The following is an 18,209-nucleotide window of genomic DNA, read 5'->3' as shown; positions in this document are numbered from 1 at the left end:
TCTCCATGATCACCACTTTCAACGGGCTTTTCTAGAAACCTATCTGTGGATTTTTATGTTCTCTCGTACTTAAATGCAGGAGGTCTAACAGGCACACGGGTATGCATAATGTTAGCGGGAGTTATCCTCCTAATCAGATTGGAGAGATTGATTTAAATATAGTATCAAAAACTCAGATGCTGCTATAGGGACTGTATGATTTCCCACTCTCACCTCAGCATTTAGTACTGCCTGATACAGCAGAAAGGCCAAAGTTGCCTCAGATAACTCTCTTCTGAGTCTGGTTTGGGGGGATTTTGTTTCCTCTTTTCAGCCTCGACTAACCTTATTTAGCATAAACCAAGAAATTATGGGTGTTTGTGCAAAAATGTTAAAGAACTCTTCACAGAGGGGACAGCAGCAACCCCTTTGCAAGCTGCCTTGGCAGACCATCTTCAAAGTCTCTATACTTGTGCTCCAGCCACTTGGCTTTTCTCTAGAAATGAATTTGACCCATCATTTTGTCTTTTATTTGTTCATAATTGCCGGTAAACCTTAACTTTCCAGTAACATGAGGAGCCTGGAATGCAGACAAATCCAAAATCACTCCAGTGGCAACTAGTGGTGACAAGGCTTTCAGGAACAGTACACTTGCAGTGACAGATGAGCAGTTAACAGCAACCCCTGAATATCTATCTGCCTACCAGTACGACCCAAAGGGGAGAGTAAGTATCTGGCTGATGTCAATTTGGAATAGCTAAATGCTTCTATTATCACTTCATACATAAACTGATGAAGGAGGATATTAAATGGTTTGAATAACCAAGCAGCACGTTCACCATGTCCCCTAGCACGTACAATTAACTGAAGGAATTTAGTTGACTTTGAAGGGGCTTGACTGTTCTGGGATGAGATTTTTTTTTAAAAAAAGTCACCCTCATCTAAATGGTGCTGCCGGAGGAAAGTATGGATCATAGCTGATGTAATGTAATTAATGTTTTCTGGCGGAAGTGAGCTCATGCTTTAACTCAGTCTCCTTAGCAGGTTTGTTTTTTATATTTTTTTTCCTATTTTCTCCTCCTGAAGTGAAGAACCAATGAGGTAATTACCAATTAGTCTTGAAAACTCCTCCAGGAGTCACCACAGACCATCTCCCGGGCCTCAGTGCATCATGCTGACCAACATTATGCCTCTTTCACGTTATGGCAATTGCTACTTTGCATCCTCCTGTAACAAACCTCATGTAAGGATGGCCAGGAATTATCTTTGTGTAGGACAGGGAGGTACCACAACACAACCCGGATTCCTAGATGGGACAAAAAGTGGATGTGGCACGGAGGTGTGAGGGAAATGAGGTGATCTAAGGTTTTCACAGTAGAGAGGGAGCCTGAAGCACTTTGCATTTTCCAAAGTCCTCTAGCAGCCACCCTACGCTTTTATTTCAGCACAACTGCCGACACCACACCTGCCTAAACCAGAAGCTGAGGCAAAACACCCTTTTGTTTCGCCTCAGCGGCTGGCTGCGACCCTTAGAAACGCTTCTCCCACAGACGCTCCGCGCCTGCTCGGCCACACCGGCAGGCGAAGAGCAAAGCCCGGCGGCATGGCTGAAGAAGAAATCGGTCAGGGGAGAGGAAGAGGAGGAGGAAGAAGAGGAGGAGGAGGGGAAGCGGCTGCCATTGGCAGCACGCAGCCGGCCCCACAGCCGGGGCCGCGGGGCCCCTCAGGCGGCGCCCGCCCTGCTTCCCGCTCGCCGCGGGGGCTGAGGGAGGGAGGCGGGCAGCAGGCGGGGCGCCCCTTCCCCGTGACCCCACAGCTCCTCCCTTCTCCCCGCTCCTCAGGGCCGCCGAGTAACCTGGTTTTAACGCGGGCCCTCCTCCTTTTTTTTTTTTTTTTCCCTTTTTCTTTTCCTCCTCCCTTTCCCCCCCCCTCCCTTCTCTTCCAGCGTTAAGCGCGGCTCGGGCTGCTCCCTTTCCCTCCCTTTCCCTCCCCTCGCAGCCGCCTCACACGGAGACATGTACCCGGGAGCCACCTCCGCCGGACCCGGTGAGGCTCCGACCGCTTTCGCCTCCACTCTCGGGGGCTTTCTGGGGCTTTCAGCTCGGGCTCGCTGCGTGCCTGAGGGACGGGGACGAAGGGGGGGAAGGAGGGGACGGCTGAGGGGAGGCGACCGCCGGCGCACGAGGCGCCCTGAGGCGCTCCCCCCTTCGTATTTTACCCCCAGACGGGGCCGTTTTGGAGCCTTTAGGCCCTGTTGGAGCCTCTGAGGCCGTGGGGAAGGAAGGGGCAAAGCCTCGGTGCTGTCCTGAGGCCCCGGGAGGGGCGGCTCGGTCCCCCCCCTCCTCTCCCCTCACGGCCGCCGTGAGGCGAGGGGGCGGCGGGGAGCCCCCCGGCTCCGTGTCGGGGTCGTTCCCCGGGCTGGGTGAGCTCCTTTTCACCTTCTTTCCCCCCTCCAGGCCGGCTGTGCTGCCAGCTCAGCCTCCTGCTGGCAGCTCTGGGGTCTCCATTTCCTTCCCTCCCCGCTCCCGGCAGCGGGCCGCATCCTCCTGGCCTGCCCCGGGGCTGAAGGAGATCGGGGGGAACCCGCTTGTCACGGGCCCTGCCTCGTTTTTGGGGGTTTTAGGTGTTGGGAAAAGCTGCCCAGACCCTACCCAGGCACCGGGTAGGGCTGGAAGGGGTTATCGGCTTCCTTAGGTGTCCTCAGGCTCTGTCGTGTAACGAGTGCTGGGAGCTGGAAGATTAACGTGGGCAGAAGAAAGGTTGCCAGCTCCCTCAAGGACCCCCGATATTATTTAGGGAAACTATATTAATATCATAGAAGTGTGTATTGTTACTACAGGACAATGCTTTTTCTGATTCTGGGCTGTTTCTGTGAGGCAGTTTCTATTTTCATGTAGGATCTGGAGTGTTTGGACGGCTGGTGCCTCATAGCTGCGTGTTTGTTTTTTTTTTTTTCTTTTTCCTAGAAAAGTTTCAGAACAAGTCGAACTTCCTGTACTTTAATTTACTGTTCCTGACAGCTTTGCATAAAATCTCTCGCCCTTATTCCTGAATTCCTTAGCGAGGAGCAGCGCAGCGAGGTACGGGACCTGTGGCTGAGGTGGCTCCTGCTTCCCACGAACCATTCCCATCCCGGCACCCGCGGCTGGCTGCTGCCTTCTTTTTTTTCTTTGCTTTCCCCTTGAGGGGCCAGGAATCAAGAAGGGCAGCCAGGAGGAGGATTGCTGCTGTGCTAGGAAAAGCAGAGGAGCTGTATGTCTCGCTTTTCTCCCTCCGGTGCTGAAGGCCTTTACTAGAAGCCCTGGGAAGATGGGGCTCTGCAGCTGACTGGGGTTCAAGGCTTTGCCTCTCGCACGCTTTCATACCGATAACCATGTGGAAACGTTGATTTAATCATTTCCTTTGCTTCCAGCATCAGGTTCTCTTGTTTCCACTGTTGGTGTACAGGTATTCGTGGAGCTCAGGCTGTGCTGTTGTTGCTAAGGCTGCTCGCCTCCTGTCAATACATCTTGTTCAAAATTGGAGAGTCAAATTATTGAAAATAGTGCCGGTGTATGGAGTGAGAGTAGTTTTACTACTAGTGTGGGGGATAATTGCTGGAGGTGACTTAGAAATGGAACTGATACTCACATCTTAAAGAAAAGGTACAACACTGAGGAAGCTTCCAGGGTGGAAGCCTTTTGTAGCTGCACTCCCTAGAAGTTCCCTAACCCTAAATATTGGGGGGTTTGAGGGGATCTTGGTGTGCTGACTGTGTGGAGGGTGGAGCGGAGTTCAGGCACCGCGGCCAGGCTCGGTGATAAGATGGGACCTCGAAGGTACATCGGAACCGATAAGCTGCCTGTTTGCTAGCCTGGGCCAACGGCCTGCCATGGTTTTTGAGAAAATGCTGCCCTTTTGGTGAACTTTGCCCATTATCATAGCATAATGATACCGAAACACACCTCCAGCCTAAAAGCTACGTGTATCCAAGGTGTAACCATGCGTCGCTGAGCTTGTGCTTTAAGTTCTTCTAGTCTATACCTTTAAAAGCAAAGTGAGAACATTTCACACCAACCAAGGGTGGTATGCATGTCAGTCAATCTCCACCTAAAGATAAGAAATAGATGAGTTTAAGGGAGAGGGAATGTTGGGGAAGATATCTCCTGATGAATTAGGCATCACTTCCAATTACTTGAACCCTTAACACAACAAGGTGGAAGTCCCTCTGTCTTCCTTCCTTTGCTCTCTGATCCTCCTGCTCTCCCTTTCACTCAGAGTGGTCTTTCCCCAGCACTGGATTTGGTGTGTAAGGGTATTTTCCTCATAGTAGAAGATCCCTTTCTGAGCCTTGGGCTTTTGATGCCACGAATACTGTGCTTTTACTGAGTCGTGGGCTCAGTAAAAGTCTCGGAGGCTCAGCACTTTCCCCTGTTCAGAGCTGGGCAGCAGCAGCATCTGTCGTGGGGTACGAGCTGCGAGCTCTTCACACCATCAGGTTCTCTGTTTCCTTCCCCAGCCAGGCTTCCAGCAGTCCCAAATACCTTCCTGCTGGCAGGCAGGGCATTCAGCTAGCATTTTATTTGTGAAGAGAGCAGTGAAGAGGCGTGGAAACGGGGCCTGTCAGCGGGATGCTTGGCTGTCCTGCGCGAGGTGTGCCGTGAGGTCTGCTGCTGCCAGTGAAAGTTCCCTTCCACATGCTCAGCTGCTACCTGAGTGTGCGCTGAGATCCGCCTGAGAGGAATGAGCACGGGCTGTGGTTTGCAAACACGCACGGAGACGCGGCTGCCGTGAGTGCATGAGAGCTCCAGCCCCTGCGTGGCTGTCAGCACATCCTCAACACCGCGTAAATGCTTCATTCATGCTCCTCCTCGCTTAGATCTTGCTGCCCTTTGCTCCTCTCCAGCCCGTGGATACATCCAAACTGCTCCCTTCCTCCAGCTCCCCTTGCCAAAACTGGCTGCTGCCACCCCCGTTCTGTCACCTTGGCCCCCTTGAGTTGGCTCCATTTGCCCAGGGTTTGCTATTTTCATCTTCATTCTTTCTTTATTATTATTTTTTTTTCTCCTGGAAATGGTAGAAAGCAAGCTGGGAAGGCTCCATCTGACTAATTTCACAAAATTGCTGCTGAACGTGGAAACTTTGTTCGAACACGCTGTTACGCTGGGGGAAGATACTTTTAGTACAAGAGCAGGGTATCACAAAATCACTTCTTCCATGCTTCGCAAAGCTGGGATCCCTCTTCCTTTTCCCCAAGTATTGACTTCTTGACTTAGTGTTTAATTTGCTGCGTTTTTCAGTCCCTACACTTTGTTGCCTTCAAGAAACTTAAAAGTAAGAAATGTGAAAGCATGGGTGGGATTTTTGCTTTGCTTCTTGAACACAAGAAGCTTGATAGTCTTACATCTTGGGATATCTTTTCCAGGACGGAAACGTGTAGAAGTGGTATAAAAAGAGACTGTTTGGGGCTGGAAGGGACCCTCAAGGATCATGTACCCCATGATCATCAACCCCTCTGCCTTGGGCAGGGCTGTCATAATAAAAACTCTGTCTTTCTATCAATTTGGCTTGAAGAAGTGATTAAAACTTCCATAAACTTCTGTAACTTCCACTACAGAGCATTTCTTTGTTTCTAATTTCTTACCTTCTCATGCTGCAGGTGCCTGAGTCTTTGAAAGGATGTTTGATTTTGTCTGCTACCTGACCTCCTAATTTGTTGTCGAAGCAGCAGTTGTCTGATAAAACTGACTTTGTAAAGGGGGGTTTGGTTTCCATGCGAAACACGGACTCTGCTTCTTGTGCTAAAAACTACTTGGGAGTTCTCTGTATCAAAGCAGTGAAACTCAGGCTATTTTCTCAGTTGCTGTTTGGCTGAAAGTTCTCTCTTTAAAAGCTGTTAATAGACTTTTGAAACTTTTAAAATCTTTCTTGAGTTTCAATGCATGTGTTCTCGCTTTTAACCCCCCTGTATTTTCTTGACGATACGTAGTAGTTGCATATTCTCTCTCTTTAGTCCTAAAACATGCAGGGAAAGGTGTGCTCCCCTCCATACCGGGTGCTGGAAGTGGCAGCATCTTCATCTGGAGGATCTGAACTCCACCTGCATCCTCCTAGCACATGCCCTGAGGGCAGCAAGAACGCCTGGCACCTCCTGTCGCTGCTCTTTGTGTTTTGGAAAGGTTTTTTGGGCCCTGCTCTGAATGTGCCAGCTCGGCTGGTGGCACAGGGTTCTGTGGTTTCCTCGGCTTTGTTTGGACAGCGAGTTGTGTTGAAATCCATTGTAAGCATACATGAAAGAGGCAATAATTTAACGTGCACCTTCAGCTCTCCCTTTTTGCGTGAGATTTCTTCCTTCAGCTTAAATCCCTTTTGTCAGCCGTACCCACAAATCACAGTGAGGTTTTTTCAGGAGCAGTGTCACCACAGCCAGGGTGTTTTCCTAAAGAAGACAACTCCTTACTACGTTGGCTGAGCCTGCTGTGTAATCGTAAGGGATCTTAAAGATGTGGCAGTGATGAGGTGCAAAGCCAAGTGATGAATGAAACCTTCTCCTTTTCCGCAGCGAGCCAAGGTACACAAAAGATTCACGATGCAGAAAGTGGAAGTTGTTTTTCAGCGGTGGTTCTCTCCTTGGCTGTGCAGAAACGTGGGGTTCAGTACCCTCGTCAAGCAGTCTAGGAAGGAGTGTCCGTTCCCAAAAATATCCCTTCTGAGTTCTTCTGGCCCCCCAAAAGTTGTGGGGATCGGGCCGAAGTGTGCAGTAAACGTCTCCGTGTTAACTTGGCGTCGCAACCGGCCGCGGTTCGTGCTAATTAGCAACTTTGCATGCGTAACGAGAGTCATCTCGGGGTGAGCAAAGCATGTGCCGACAAATAGCTTTGCAAAACTTGCCAGACCCGTCACAAAGGGTGTCGTGGCTTCTTGCAGCTTTTAGCGGGGTGCTTGGTCTTAGTTTGTAGTTCCAGAGTTTGTAGTGCTCAAGCAACCTGAAAATGCTGCTCGCTTTTAAATTTGATCCTCGGCTTCAGCGATGATTAAGAAAAGTCAGCCCTGAGCAGCTTGCTTTTGGGAAGTTAAGAAAGAAATCAGCTGATGGAAAATATGATGTGCGTTTGACTGTAGTGTCAGTGGGCAGGGACCTGCTCCGTGCAGTACTGAGTGAATTTCCCTTGCTGCCGTGCTTCCTTTCTGATGTCCACGCAGAGCAGCCAGCTGCTACGAAAAGTATGTCCTGTCCATAAAAAGTGCTGCACTTTTTAACTTAATGCAAGGTGGGTTTTGTTCTTTTCCTATTTATGTTAGTACCCAGGGATGGGCTGAAACGTTTCCTTAGCAGCTTTATGCTCGGCTCGCAAGATGGGGAAAGTAAAAGACAGACCCGAGTAGTGCTGTCCCCAGGAGTGTCACACAAGTCCAGCCTTTCCCAGGTCTTACACCAGAGCTGTAATTCGTTAGCGTGATGATTTTTTTAGTAGCCATTTCTAAGAAGTAGAGCTCGAAAAGACCTTTTAGAAGCGTTCAGGAAGTGTTGCTGTGACCCCGGGGCAGGGCTGATGCCCCTATTTTTGTACACACAGGGCTGTTCTGGTAGGTGGTGCCTTGCAGCGCGCTCAGTGAGCCTCAGGTTCAGCAGAGGCTCGGAATAAAATTCACCTGTGAGCATTTTGACAAATTTGTGTGGTCTCTCTCTTTCCTTGCATTAATTCTTGTAGATACCCTCACAGCATTCCTGCAGCCGAGAAGCCAAGCGCTACCTGGTGACCATGTGCTCTTTTTTTTTAAACTGTGGGGCTTTACAAAGTGCCACAGCCAAGGCAGAAGCAACCCATTGGCTCGGTGTGCTAATGACACAATTAAGTCACTCATTAAGTTGGCTTTCCCCCTCTCTCTCTCTCTGCTGCCGTTAGTGCTGTCTTTCGGATTCAGTTCTCATTGAGCTTTCCACAGGGCTGCCAAATCTTGGTCGCTTTTGGGTTGTGAAAGTGATTTTTAACCACAGCGCCTGCGAGAGCACTTCATTCTCTCTCCCCTTGTCGTTTGCTTCCCCTTTTCTGTTTTCGCCAGCGCTTCTCGGCCGCATTTCGGCCCTGCTGCAGCTTTCAGTCGTCGTGCAGCCTTCACCAAACAGCCTCCCGAGAAACAAAGCTCCTCGCTGCTGAAAGCAGGTCTAAAAGCTGCCTGTGCAAGCCAGTAAGTTTACCTACACCCCAAACTAATCCTGCAGTGCTGGGGAAAGAAACAGTCGGGCTGACACTGGCGTGGGAGGCTGCACGAGGCACTGCGGGGCAAGCTGATCCAAACTGAAACCAAAGCTCCCTCGTTCGTTGCCTCCACCTCCTGCCCCGGGAAGTTCTTCCTGCTCTGCTCCTCTCCAGGAACGTGCACGACAACGCAGCCTTTGGGATCCCGGGCAGCTCGGCCCCGCAGAGCTTTCTGTCCTAGCAGGGCTTTTTTTGCGCCTCTAATTAACACGTGAAAATAACAAAATCTGAATTTTAATTCAGCACTAGGAAGCGTGCGGATGTGCCGATCTCGATTTATTTAAAACAAGCCAATTGGAGAAGAATTCCCAAGAAGGGAGGTTTCGCTGGCTTAGCTGGATCGATCTAGGAATTGTTTGAAGTTAAACTTGTCATGCAGATGAACGAGGCTTTAAAACTTAATTATTTCTGGGGCCTTGGTGTGTACTTTTTGAAACTTGCTCAGCAAGCAGTTGCTATTAAAGGACAGGCGGCTGCTCATGCAGAGGGTGAACTCCTATCAAAATATTTCTGGGTTCTTGGCTTCTCTTATCCTTTGATAACAAACTTATTTCATTGTCCTTTCATACGACTGGGGGATTGCAGTGAATGCCCCCTTTTTTGCTGTTTTTTTAATATATTTATTTTTCTCTGCTGGTTGTCCTCTCCTGCCCTCAATCGTTTCTGAAATCTTTGTTTGCTCCCATGTGGAGGACAAATCTGAGCAGGGGGGTCTCTTGTTTGTGTGATTTGTGATTTATTTTTTGAACTGCTGGTGAAATGTGAGGTTTCTCAAGCAATCGGATGTCTCACCTTCAGCTCTTCGGGCTTTCTAGCTTCCTCATTAGAAATATTTATGAGACATAGGTTTAAAAAAAAAATCAGCCAAAACCCACCAGCCCTCCAAACCCCAAACAAAACAAAACCAGACTTGGAGACGCTCAGATGCAGGTAGGAAAGCCAGGACGGAATGGATATCGTGGTGAACCAACTGCGTTTCTTTCAGGGGATTGCTTCATCCTGTAGTGCTGGCACACTCGGGAACGATTTGCAGTGATTCAGGCTGAGTCAGGGTGTGTTCCTCAGAAAGTGAGAGCTGAAGGAGGAACCTTCAAAAGGAGTTCCCGCTGGGGCGAGGAAGTTGGAGCTCGGTTGTTTGGATTTTGTTGTGTGATTAGAGTACAGTAGTGGTATTTTTTTTCCCCAAGTGTTTCTGATTTGCAAATCTGTAGTCATGTAAAACTTCAGTGGAGGTATCGGCTTCCTGCTGGCATTTACACCTTTTCTGTTTTCACTTTTACACTTCTTTTTACATTTATAGATCCCTTAGAAGAAAAGGACAGCCCCCAGATGGAAATTTATAGGACTGGGTGTGACGTTGAGTAAGGTTTTACTAGTGACACTGCAGGAAGAACTGAATAACTTCATTTTTCTGCGGGGATTTGATCTCCCTGTAGTAAAATGCCATTATTTACGGTCTCCTCCCTTGCTTTTGCTGTCATGGCTGGGGTGGCGCGGTGCCACGGCCGAGCCTGAATTCGTATTGACTGCTCGGAGAACCCGAGCTGCTTACAGGAAGCAGGTGGAGGGAAAGCAAGCTGTAACGGGGTGTGTGTGGGGAATATCACAGAGGCATCCTGCTGGAAGCCTACACTCCTGTCATATCGCAATTATTCTGTTCGTTCAAACCTGTATTTTACCACTCGTCCCAGCAGCGCCGAAAACCACAGCCCTATCTCTCCAAACCGCATCGCGTGCTGCTGGATCTCCTAGTAGAGATGCTCCCGCAGCTGCTTTCACTACCAAAAATGATAAATCAACTGTGAATTTTCTACTTCCAAACCAAGACACGAGTTGTTTTTTTTTTTTGTTTGTTTGTTTGTTTTTTTTAAAGATTAATCTGGTGTGGGTCTGGGCGAAGATTTCTTTTCCAAGCAAAGCGTGGCTGCTTCTGAGTTAGAGCTTAACAGCTGAGCTTTGTGAAGTAAAAAGATTTTTAGGCATGAGACTAACTCAAAATTCCTATTTGTAGACTTCAGGCAAAACTACTGCTATTCAAAGCGTGGGGTGGGTGTGAATGTACTCGCAAAAGGACAGAGCAAATGTGTCCATCCCGGGCTGTTTCTCTAATAAGCTGAGGACAAATCACTTCTGTGTTTCATTAAGTTGCACACAATGTGGATTACACTGGGGACGGAGGTTTGGGGCCTCCGTGGCACCAGTCTCCAGCTGGCGAGGCACAGCTCGCCAGAAATGCATGCCAGGGGCAGAAGCCCGAGCCTTTAGAGCTTGTTGGGCTCTGTGGTGCTCGCGTGCGTGCGGGCACCGATGCCTCTGATAACAGGCAGCAGGAGGGAAGGAGCCAGGATAACCATGGGTCTGGATCTGTAAGTGTTTACTCCAGGCAAAATCATACAGCAGCGGGCTTGAGAATTAACATAGTTTGAATTCTTTCGTGGTAAGTGACAATTATTGCATAAAAATCGTGTTTAGATTAAGTCTGCTGAACGTAAGGAGATTACAGGTTTGCAGGCGATGCTGTTGAGCCGAGATGTTCCACTCTTTTTACCTGAATACTGGATTTCATGCGACAGCACTAAGAAACTAGAAGCAACGTGGCCTGGTGGTGGCCCTGAAGATCCCACTAATGTTGTACGAGGGCCTTAAAACATGCCTGTGGTGGTTTTAAGTTTCTTCACGGTCCGAGTGGAGGTGGAGACGTGGTGCCCTGGGACGAGCAGGTGCTGGAGAGGAGCTCAGGAGCAGACCGGATGGGACCTGAGTGACCAAACTGGAGAGCGTTTTAGGGGCCGTTCCAGGCAATAATGATTTAAAAACTGGATTATACCTGGCTAGGAAACTCAAGGAGAATACAGGAGGTGAATTACTGGGAGGCTTGCCTCCTCTCCACTCTTCCCCCCTTCCTTTTTTTTTTCCTGAGGAGATCTCTAGCAATCTGTTTGCCCTCCACCCACTTGAATACTTGCCCTGCTTGCTATAGGTAGGACAAGAAGTGGTTAAAGGAGCTGCCCGAAGCAGCCCTGGACGTGCTTTATTTGCATAAACGGGTAGGAAGAATTGGTTTCTACCCTTTGCACCTTACCTCTTCCCATTCCTTCCAGATGCTTATCGGGTTGTTTGCCCTGTTGAGCCCCACAAAGAGCTGTTTTCCAGAGGAGGGATCAGCAGAAAACCTCAGGAGATCTCGGGGCAGTCCCACCTTCGCGTGGGGCCTTCAGGAGGTGATGTTTAAGATAATGCTGTCACAGCTCCTGGATTCAAACCCACCTGCACCACCTCCTCCTTCCCTCCAGCATTTTCCTCGTGGTTTGCTGAATTAACCTTATTCCTAGGGGTAAGGTTAAGTCCGTTACCTTTCCTCGGTGCCTGAAATCTACTCCAAGAGCCCTGTGCCTTGAGTGAGGAGCTTTCTGGACGCCAAGAGGCGCTCAGTGAGGAGCAGAGACAGTCGTGTAGATTCCTTTGCCCTCGTAGTATCAAGGGACTGTGAGCTGCAGCTTGGAGTTCTCCTTATCTCCTAGAAAACACTGCCAGCCTCTTCCCTATCTGCGGCTAGCGGTTCTTAACAGACAGTTTGAAAGTTGAGCTTCTCTCCAAAACACGGACTGGGGAAAAACCTGAAGGTGGTCCTAAGTGGTTTTAGTTGGTTTGGGGCGGAAAAAGGGAAAAGCCAAAGCCCCTCTGACACACAAAAACAGCAGAATTCGATTCAAGAAGCAGTACTTGCAGTCGTTTTGGGGTCTGTGCTGCCTGTGGTGTGGGGTGGATGAGCAGGGCACATCAGGTGCTGCAGGGGAAGTGGAATTAACATTAAATTGCAATTCTTTATGCAGGCTTGAAGTTTGGACTTCTTTTAATACTTGGGTGTCAAGTAATTAGTCCATCTGATATCCTTAAAAAGTGTTTGTTGTGCCTCTTCTGTTAGTGCAGAGAGAATTTATTCTGTCTTCAGGTTAAGCTTTGTTGCCTGTGGCTCGCTTTGTTTCAAGTCCTGCTTAAGATGAGTCAAACTGCACCAGAAAATGTTTTTGAAGGGCTTAAAGCATCCTCTTCAAACGGCAGCTTCAACATCTGCAAACGCCCATCCCGATGATCCAGAGGAACTGCCCTCGATGTCTGCTATCAGCGACTTGGATCCAAAGCAGAGCTGCCAAACAAGGGGCTGTATTTTTAGAAGAATAGTTTAAAAGATACTTCCTATCGACAAACGTGGGCTACGGGAGACAGATGCTAAAACATTTGTGAGTTGTGCAAACATCACCTGACTATTAAAGATGTGTCAGGGCTTGCTACGCCGGGAAACTTATTGATATAATTACCCTGGTCTAATTACACTCAGACGATCTCCTGTGTCGACAAGCCCTCGGATGCAACCAGCTCGGCCCCTTCTTATTTAGTAACTCGTTAGGCTCTGATATTATTACCAAGGCCTAATTGGCTGCTGAAAATCTGTGATATCCAAGATTGGCGCTGACCTGCGACACCTCCGGGTACTGAGCAGCCCAGCAGCGAAGCTTTACAGCATCGGGAAGGATGAAGGACGGTGCTGGAAGCCTGCAAAGTGGTTAGAAATGAATGAAACAGCCCCAAAAACACAGTTACACAACCGGCTGGATGTCAGAGCCACGTTGAGAAGCGCGGCTCATTCACACCTTTCATGTGCTGGGAGTGTCTTGGCCAGGTGGCTCCCTGAGTCACTCTTATCTCGGGGTTGATCGGCGTTGCTTGGATGCAGAGGGAGCCGCACGCAGGCGGCCTCGCTTTGCAGGCAGGTTGTACATTTCAAAAACACCCAATTTATGCTAAAGTAGAATTTCTGGGCTCGTTTCCCTGTTGGTGTGTGGCTCCTCTGCTCCTCCTTCCTCTTCCTCCTCTTCTCTTTTCCCAGAGCAATGCTGCTTGGGGTTTACTTCCCTTTACAAGGATGGTATTTTTCTAATATCTGGCTTTTCCCAGATCTCTTTCTTTTTGAGAAATCACATTTCTTACGAGTGATAACTCTGAACATTCGGTCTGTGTAATTTGGGTGAATTATAAAAGGAAGCGACTTCATAATTTAAAAATTAAGCCTGAAGATGCTCTGTGTGGGCACCTCGCTATTGAATCTCCAGCGTACCTTGCTCCAAACCCTTAAAACAGAGCTCTGCGTTTTCGTGACGGCCTCAGGCCTCATATCAAGGCTGAAACACTCTCGGTATTCGGTGTTTTGTGTAGTGAGGAGCTTCTGATAGATATCGCTTGGATGTTTCACCTTTAATAACTCATCTTCAGTTCGTTCTCCCCCTGACAGCGCTTTAAGGGTAAGGTCCAGGTATCCACGTGGAGTTCTTGAAATGCTGTCTCTGAAGGCAGCGTCCGTGCTTGCAAAGGAGCCTCTGGAAAAGCAGGGACAGAGGAAAATAAGAAAAAACCACAGGGGTGTTTGGAGAGCTGCCAGCAGCGGCCCTTCGGGCCCTGGCGGGTGGGTGCAGGGAATTGCTCGGGAGCTGGGCAGTGTGTTGGGACAGCTTTGAACACAGCGGCTACGTTTTGTGGGTTTTCTTCAACAAAAAAAAGAGTGACAATGCTCTGAACTCAGCGTGCTGTGCCTCTGAACCTCACAGATGGTCGCTGTAACGCGTTTCCCACAAGATACCTTGCTTTTTCTCAGCAGTCTTAGTCTGAGGTGGTAGTCCCTACAATGAGTTCACGCCGCCAGTTGTCATTTTTGGTTTAACTTGGGTTTTCCCCTGCAGTTAGGTTGGCATCCCTCAGTCCTCCAGCTGCAGCGTGTGCAGCGACGTAGGCTGCCTGCTTATCGGGTCAGCGCTGCTGTTTAATAAACAGGACTTATCTCCTTCAAGCACCACCCTGCTCTAAATAAGTTTGCTTGGTGAGCTGAGCCAGAAATAGCTTTTTTTTTTTTTTTTTTAATTGGATCATTTCAAAAATAAAAAAAGTTTAAAAATACGTGGTGCAGGTGTGCTGTCAAACTGCCTCCCGATCTTGTCCAGCAGCGTGCTACTCTTCAGAGAGGTGAAAAATGCTGCATCAAACCTGGCCCAGAAAAAAGGAAGGGCAGGGAAATAAGGCTGGAAGATACCTGGGAAATAGATAAAATGTCAGAAAGCATAAAAATACGGGGCGAAGAGAAGCGAAATGCTTCGTATGGATGGGATAACAGTTGAGCAGGTACTAGTGGTAAGGCAATCCATGATCCAGCTAGGATGGAGTGCGGATAAAAAGAGCAGAAATGTTCAAAGGCAAATGCCAGGAGTCTGGGCAGAACCTGGAAATGTTTTTGGAGTGGATGGTGCTATGGGAATGATAGGGAACAACCCAAAAAATACAGAATCGTGTCAGTGCCCAGGCCACTGTGGTTGAACGGGGATGTTAGAGAAAAGTGGAAATGAAAGTAAGGGCTTTAAGACAACAATAAAAGCAATAAAATGGCTTGTCGGGTAATAGAAAGCTTTGAAACGTTGCAGCTCTAAATGTTTGTGGGAGCAGTTTTCTCACCTGGTCCTGCAGAGGAGGGGCAGTGACAGAGCAGCCTGGTGCCACGGTAAGGGGCAGCTTGGCCACATCTAGCCAGGTTTAAATCCAAAACCACAACCAGTGCTGAGTCTAAAAGGCCATGAGGATAACCCGACCAGGATGAAATCAGCCAGAAGCCGTGAGGATAACCTGACCAGGAAGAAATCAGCCAGAAGCAAGAGAGTATAGTTTAGCATTACCCTTCTGGAAGCACTTTCCAGCAGAGAAGGTGACAGCCATGTGGATCAAGGAGGTTCTGTGTCGAAGACTGAGCTGGGTGATCCCAGAGCCCCACCTGGGTGCCCACACATAGTGAGGAGCCCACTGGGCTCGTTCACACCTGAGCATTTTGCAGCATTTAGACCTCTGGCAAGCTGAGCACTGCTGTTTGAGGAGCTTTGGATGCTCAAATTGCTCTCTCAGATCCTTTCTGGTGGATTTTTAATGGAATTCCTAGGTTAAAGCAAGCAGCTATTGCGCTTCGGCTGTGCCTTGCCCGATCTATAGCAGCCGGCTGTTGGTTGAGCTCAGCCAGAGGCTGTTTGCTCTCTGCATCAAGGAAACAGCAGGGCATAGCTGAATTCTAACGCACCGTGTTTGCCAGGGAGCAGAGATGTGCAGGAAGGGCTCCTGGGCTTCATTCCTGCTCCTGGCAGGCTGCGGTGATCAGAGCAAAATGCACACAGCTGAAATACGCCTGTGGTATTTGCTTTACGTGCGTACAAGCCTTTCAAATAACGACTTCAAAGGTGGCTTAAGTAGTGTAAACTCCATCCTACAGGTGTTTGCTCAAATAAAAGCGGGTAGGTGATTTGCTTCTGTATCTCTTTTGAAACTGAGACCTTTCCTGCAAGAAAGTGATGCTCTAGTTCTCGCTTTTCCAGCAGCGCGTGCTTAGCATCTCAAAATCCTGTGCAGGGTAGGGAAGTGCAACTGGTTTTAAGGTTTTGATCAATAATCAGGACTAGGAAATACAGCAAATAATGAACCAGCATCAGAAGAGGAGACTTATGGACTCCTGTTAGTGTGTTTTTTGTTGTCGTTCTTAGTTTGGGTTACAGGTTTGAGTGTGCTCTACTTCATTGGTCAACTAGGCTGCAAATTTGCTCAAAAGCCAGTTGAATGTAGCTCACGTGGCTAATTTTTTCTAATTTTTTCTTCCTTTTTTTTTTTTCCCAGTGCTCGCACCTCCTCCACCAATGCCACCACCAATCCAGGGATATGCCTTCAAACCTCCTCCTCGCCCAGATTTCGGCTCTTCTGGGAGAACAATCAAACTGCAGGCCAACTTCTTTGAAATGGACATTCCCAAAATTGATATCTACCATTATGAGTTGGACATAAAGCCAGAAAAATGCCCCAGAAGAGTTAACAGGTAATGGTGTGCTTTGCTTTTCCTCTTTTTGTTTACATTCCTGCGGTGATTTGAAAATGCTGGAGCTGTGTGCTGGGTTTTGTGGACAGCTCAGAGGAGTTTTCTATCTATTCATTATCTGTACTGATAGCTTCTGGCTTGGCATGTTCATCACCAGGAGTTATTTCTGAGAGTTTTCCTTCCTTTCTTACCAACTCAGTGCTAGTGGTCCTTTATTTTGATGGAGCTTGTGATTAAAGCCACTGTGTTAAGTCTAGAGGGGTCAGGTCAGTATAAAATAACTTGATAAATACAATTCTTGGTGTTGCTTGGTTCAGTATTGGGATGCAGCTGGCTGGCAAGTTCTTCAGCAGGGTGTTGGTGTTGCCAGCTTGTTTTCCTACCTTCCCCTACGGAAAAAGAGAGGTAAAATCCATTTGTTTGTGCTGCTGCAGGAGGATTGTGGAGGGACTGAGTTAGGTAAGAAATTATCCTTCATCAGGAGATTCTATATAAGGGAAAGATATGCTCCTGCAACAGATAGCGAGATGAAAACAGGCATCAGTTGGCCAAGGAACCAGGCAATTAGGTCCTGCGTTTTGCATGTGTGCCCTATTAGTCACAGTGTGGCAACCTCGTTAACTCGGAGAAGAGTGGCGGTGCCAGAAGTGAAACTGAGAGCAAGACTTGGCAGCGACTGCAAACCACAAGTGTCTTCAGCGTAACTACCTACACATCTTGACTGCAGGGGATCGGAATGGCGTGTTTATATATTCAGGAGCAGAAACTTTCCGTACGAAAAAAAGGTCACATGGGTGGAATATGCAGTCGGGAGCGAAGTGTGGAGTCAAAAAAAAAAAAAAAAAAAAAAAAGCCACCTGAAAGCCAAAGTTTTCCTACCGTGAAGTAATAAACTGGAGCGTGCTACCCATTGTTACCCTGATGAGGCCACTAATGGTAGGATTTCCTACCAAAGCAGCACTGCTAAGCTTTGCTGTTCTATTTTTTTTTCCTATGGCTAGCTATTTAATCTTGAAACTAGTTGAGAATTGGGTTTAGTTTTGAAAGCAAATGCTGCTTGGTAAACTCTCTTCAGGAGCAGGTACAAAAGTGCATGGACGAAACGCCTTTTGCAGTAACCAGGGGTGTTGTAAATGCATTTCATGATGCTACAGTGTGTGTTTCTGGTGCGGTGGGGGAAGAATACAAATGGGATTCCCTCGATGAAGGGTGTGTTTTACTTCTTTGAGCACTTATTCGTGCTTTGTTACCCTGTAGATGTACATGCCTTTGCCCATGCCTGGGTTTTTGTTAGTCAGAACCTTCTAATCCTACACGTATACCTGTGTTGGTGTATGTATTTGGGTACCTATGTAGGGCTGTGTGGGATGCACGTATAATCCAGAACTAAATTGTACTTTTTTTTTTTACAAGTGCATTAATACATATATTTATAGTAAATAGCTTGTGTTAATTTATAATCTCCAGCAAAGATAGGGGGACATCTTAATTTCATTTACACCGCTCCCTCATCTGTCCTGGCTTCCTTCTTCAGTTTCCTTCTAGGATTTGCTGTGGCTTGGCCTGCGACTGTGCAGATACATGTCCAGATCTATTTTGGCTGGCAGTCAGGACGGGCGATGTGGCATCAGGTTCTGCACTGTGGATGCCCTCAGTTTAAGTTTTGAGGATAGCTGGGGCTCACAAGGCTCAAAATGAGCTCCACTTCTGGTCAGCAGCCTCAAATTCTTGCATGCACGCGTGGTCTTTGCAGGATAGTAGTCCCAAGGGGCTGAAGTTGGAGAATGAGTAAATAACTCTTCTTTTAACTTCAGATGGAGAAAACGCTTTCACTTTTCATTTGGATGTCTCAGCCCACAGCTGAGAAACACGGTTGCTAAGTGTGGTTTGAAGTTTGAAAGCCTTAATTAAGCTTCGTTCATGTTCACGGAGTAGTTTACAAGCAAAACTTGCTTAGTAAGAGAATGGATTTTTTGTTACTCAAAACATTTAACTTAAGGTTGAAATGTATTTCCCTCCTCCCATCCTTGAAGTATGTACTTGTCCAGTCAGGTATTGCAGATTCAAGGCAGAAATCACTGGGCCAAGTTTCATTCCCA

General features: G+C 48.0%; 1 protein-coding gene across 1 annotated transcript in view; it reads left to right on the top strand.

The window, feature by feature from the left end:
- Window positions 1-1,667: 1,667 nt before the first annotated feature.
- AGO2 (argonaute RISC catalytic component 2) overlaps window positions 1,668-18,209 on the top strand; it is a 54,447-nt gene continuing 37,905 nt past the window's right edge. Inside the window, exons 1-2 of the mRNA XM_068672721.1 lie at window positions 1,668-2,025; window positions 15,915-16,110. Of these exons, the coding sequence (XP_068528822.1) occupies window positions 1,995-2,025; window positions 15,915-16,110 (227 nt within the window). The 5' untranslated portion in view covers window positions 1,668-1,994. The remainder of the gene's footprint in view (window positions 2,026-15,914; window positions 16,111-18,209) is intronic.

This window comes from Anas acuta, chromosome 2 (assembly GCF_963932015.1).
Source record: "Anas acuta chromosome 2, bAnaAcu1.1, whole genome shotgun sequence".
NCBI classification, from domain to species: Eukaryota; Metazoa; Chordata; class Aves; order Anseriformes; family Anatidae; genus Anas; species Anas acuta.
This window is presented reverse-complemented; position numbering and strand designations above follow the sequence as displayed.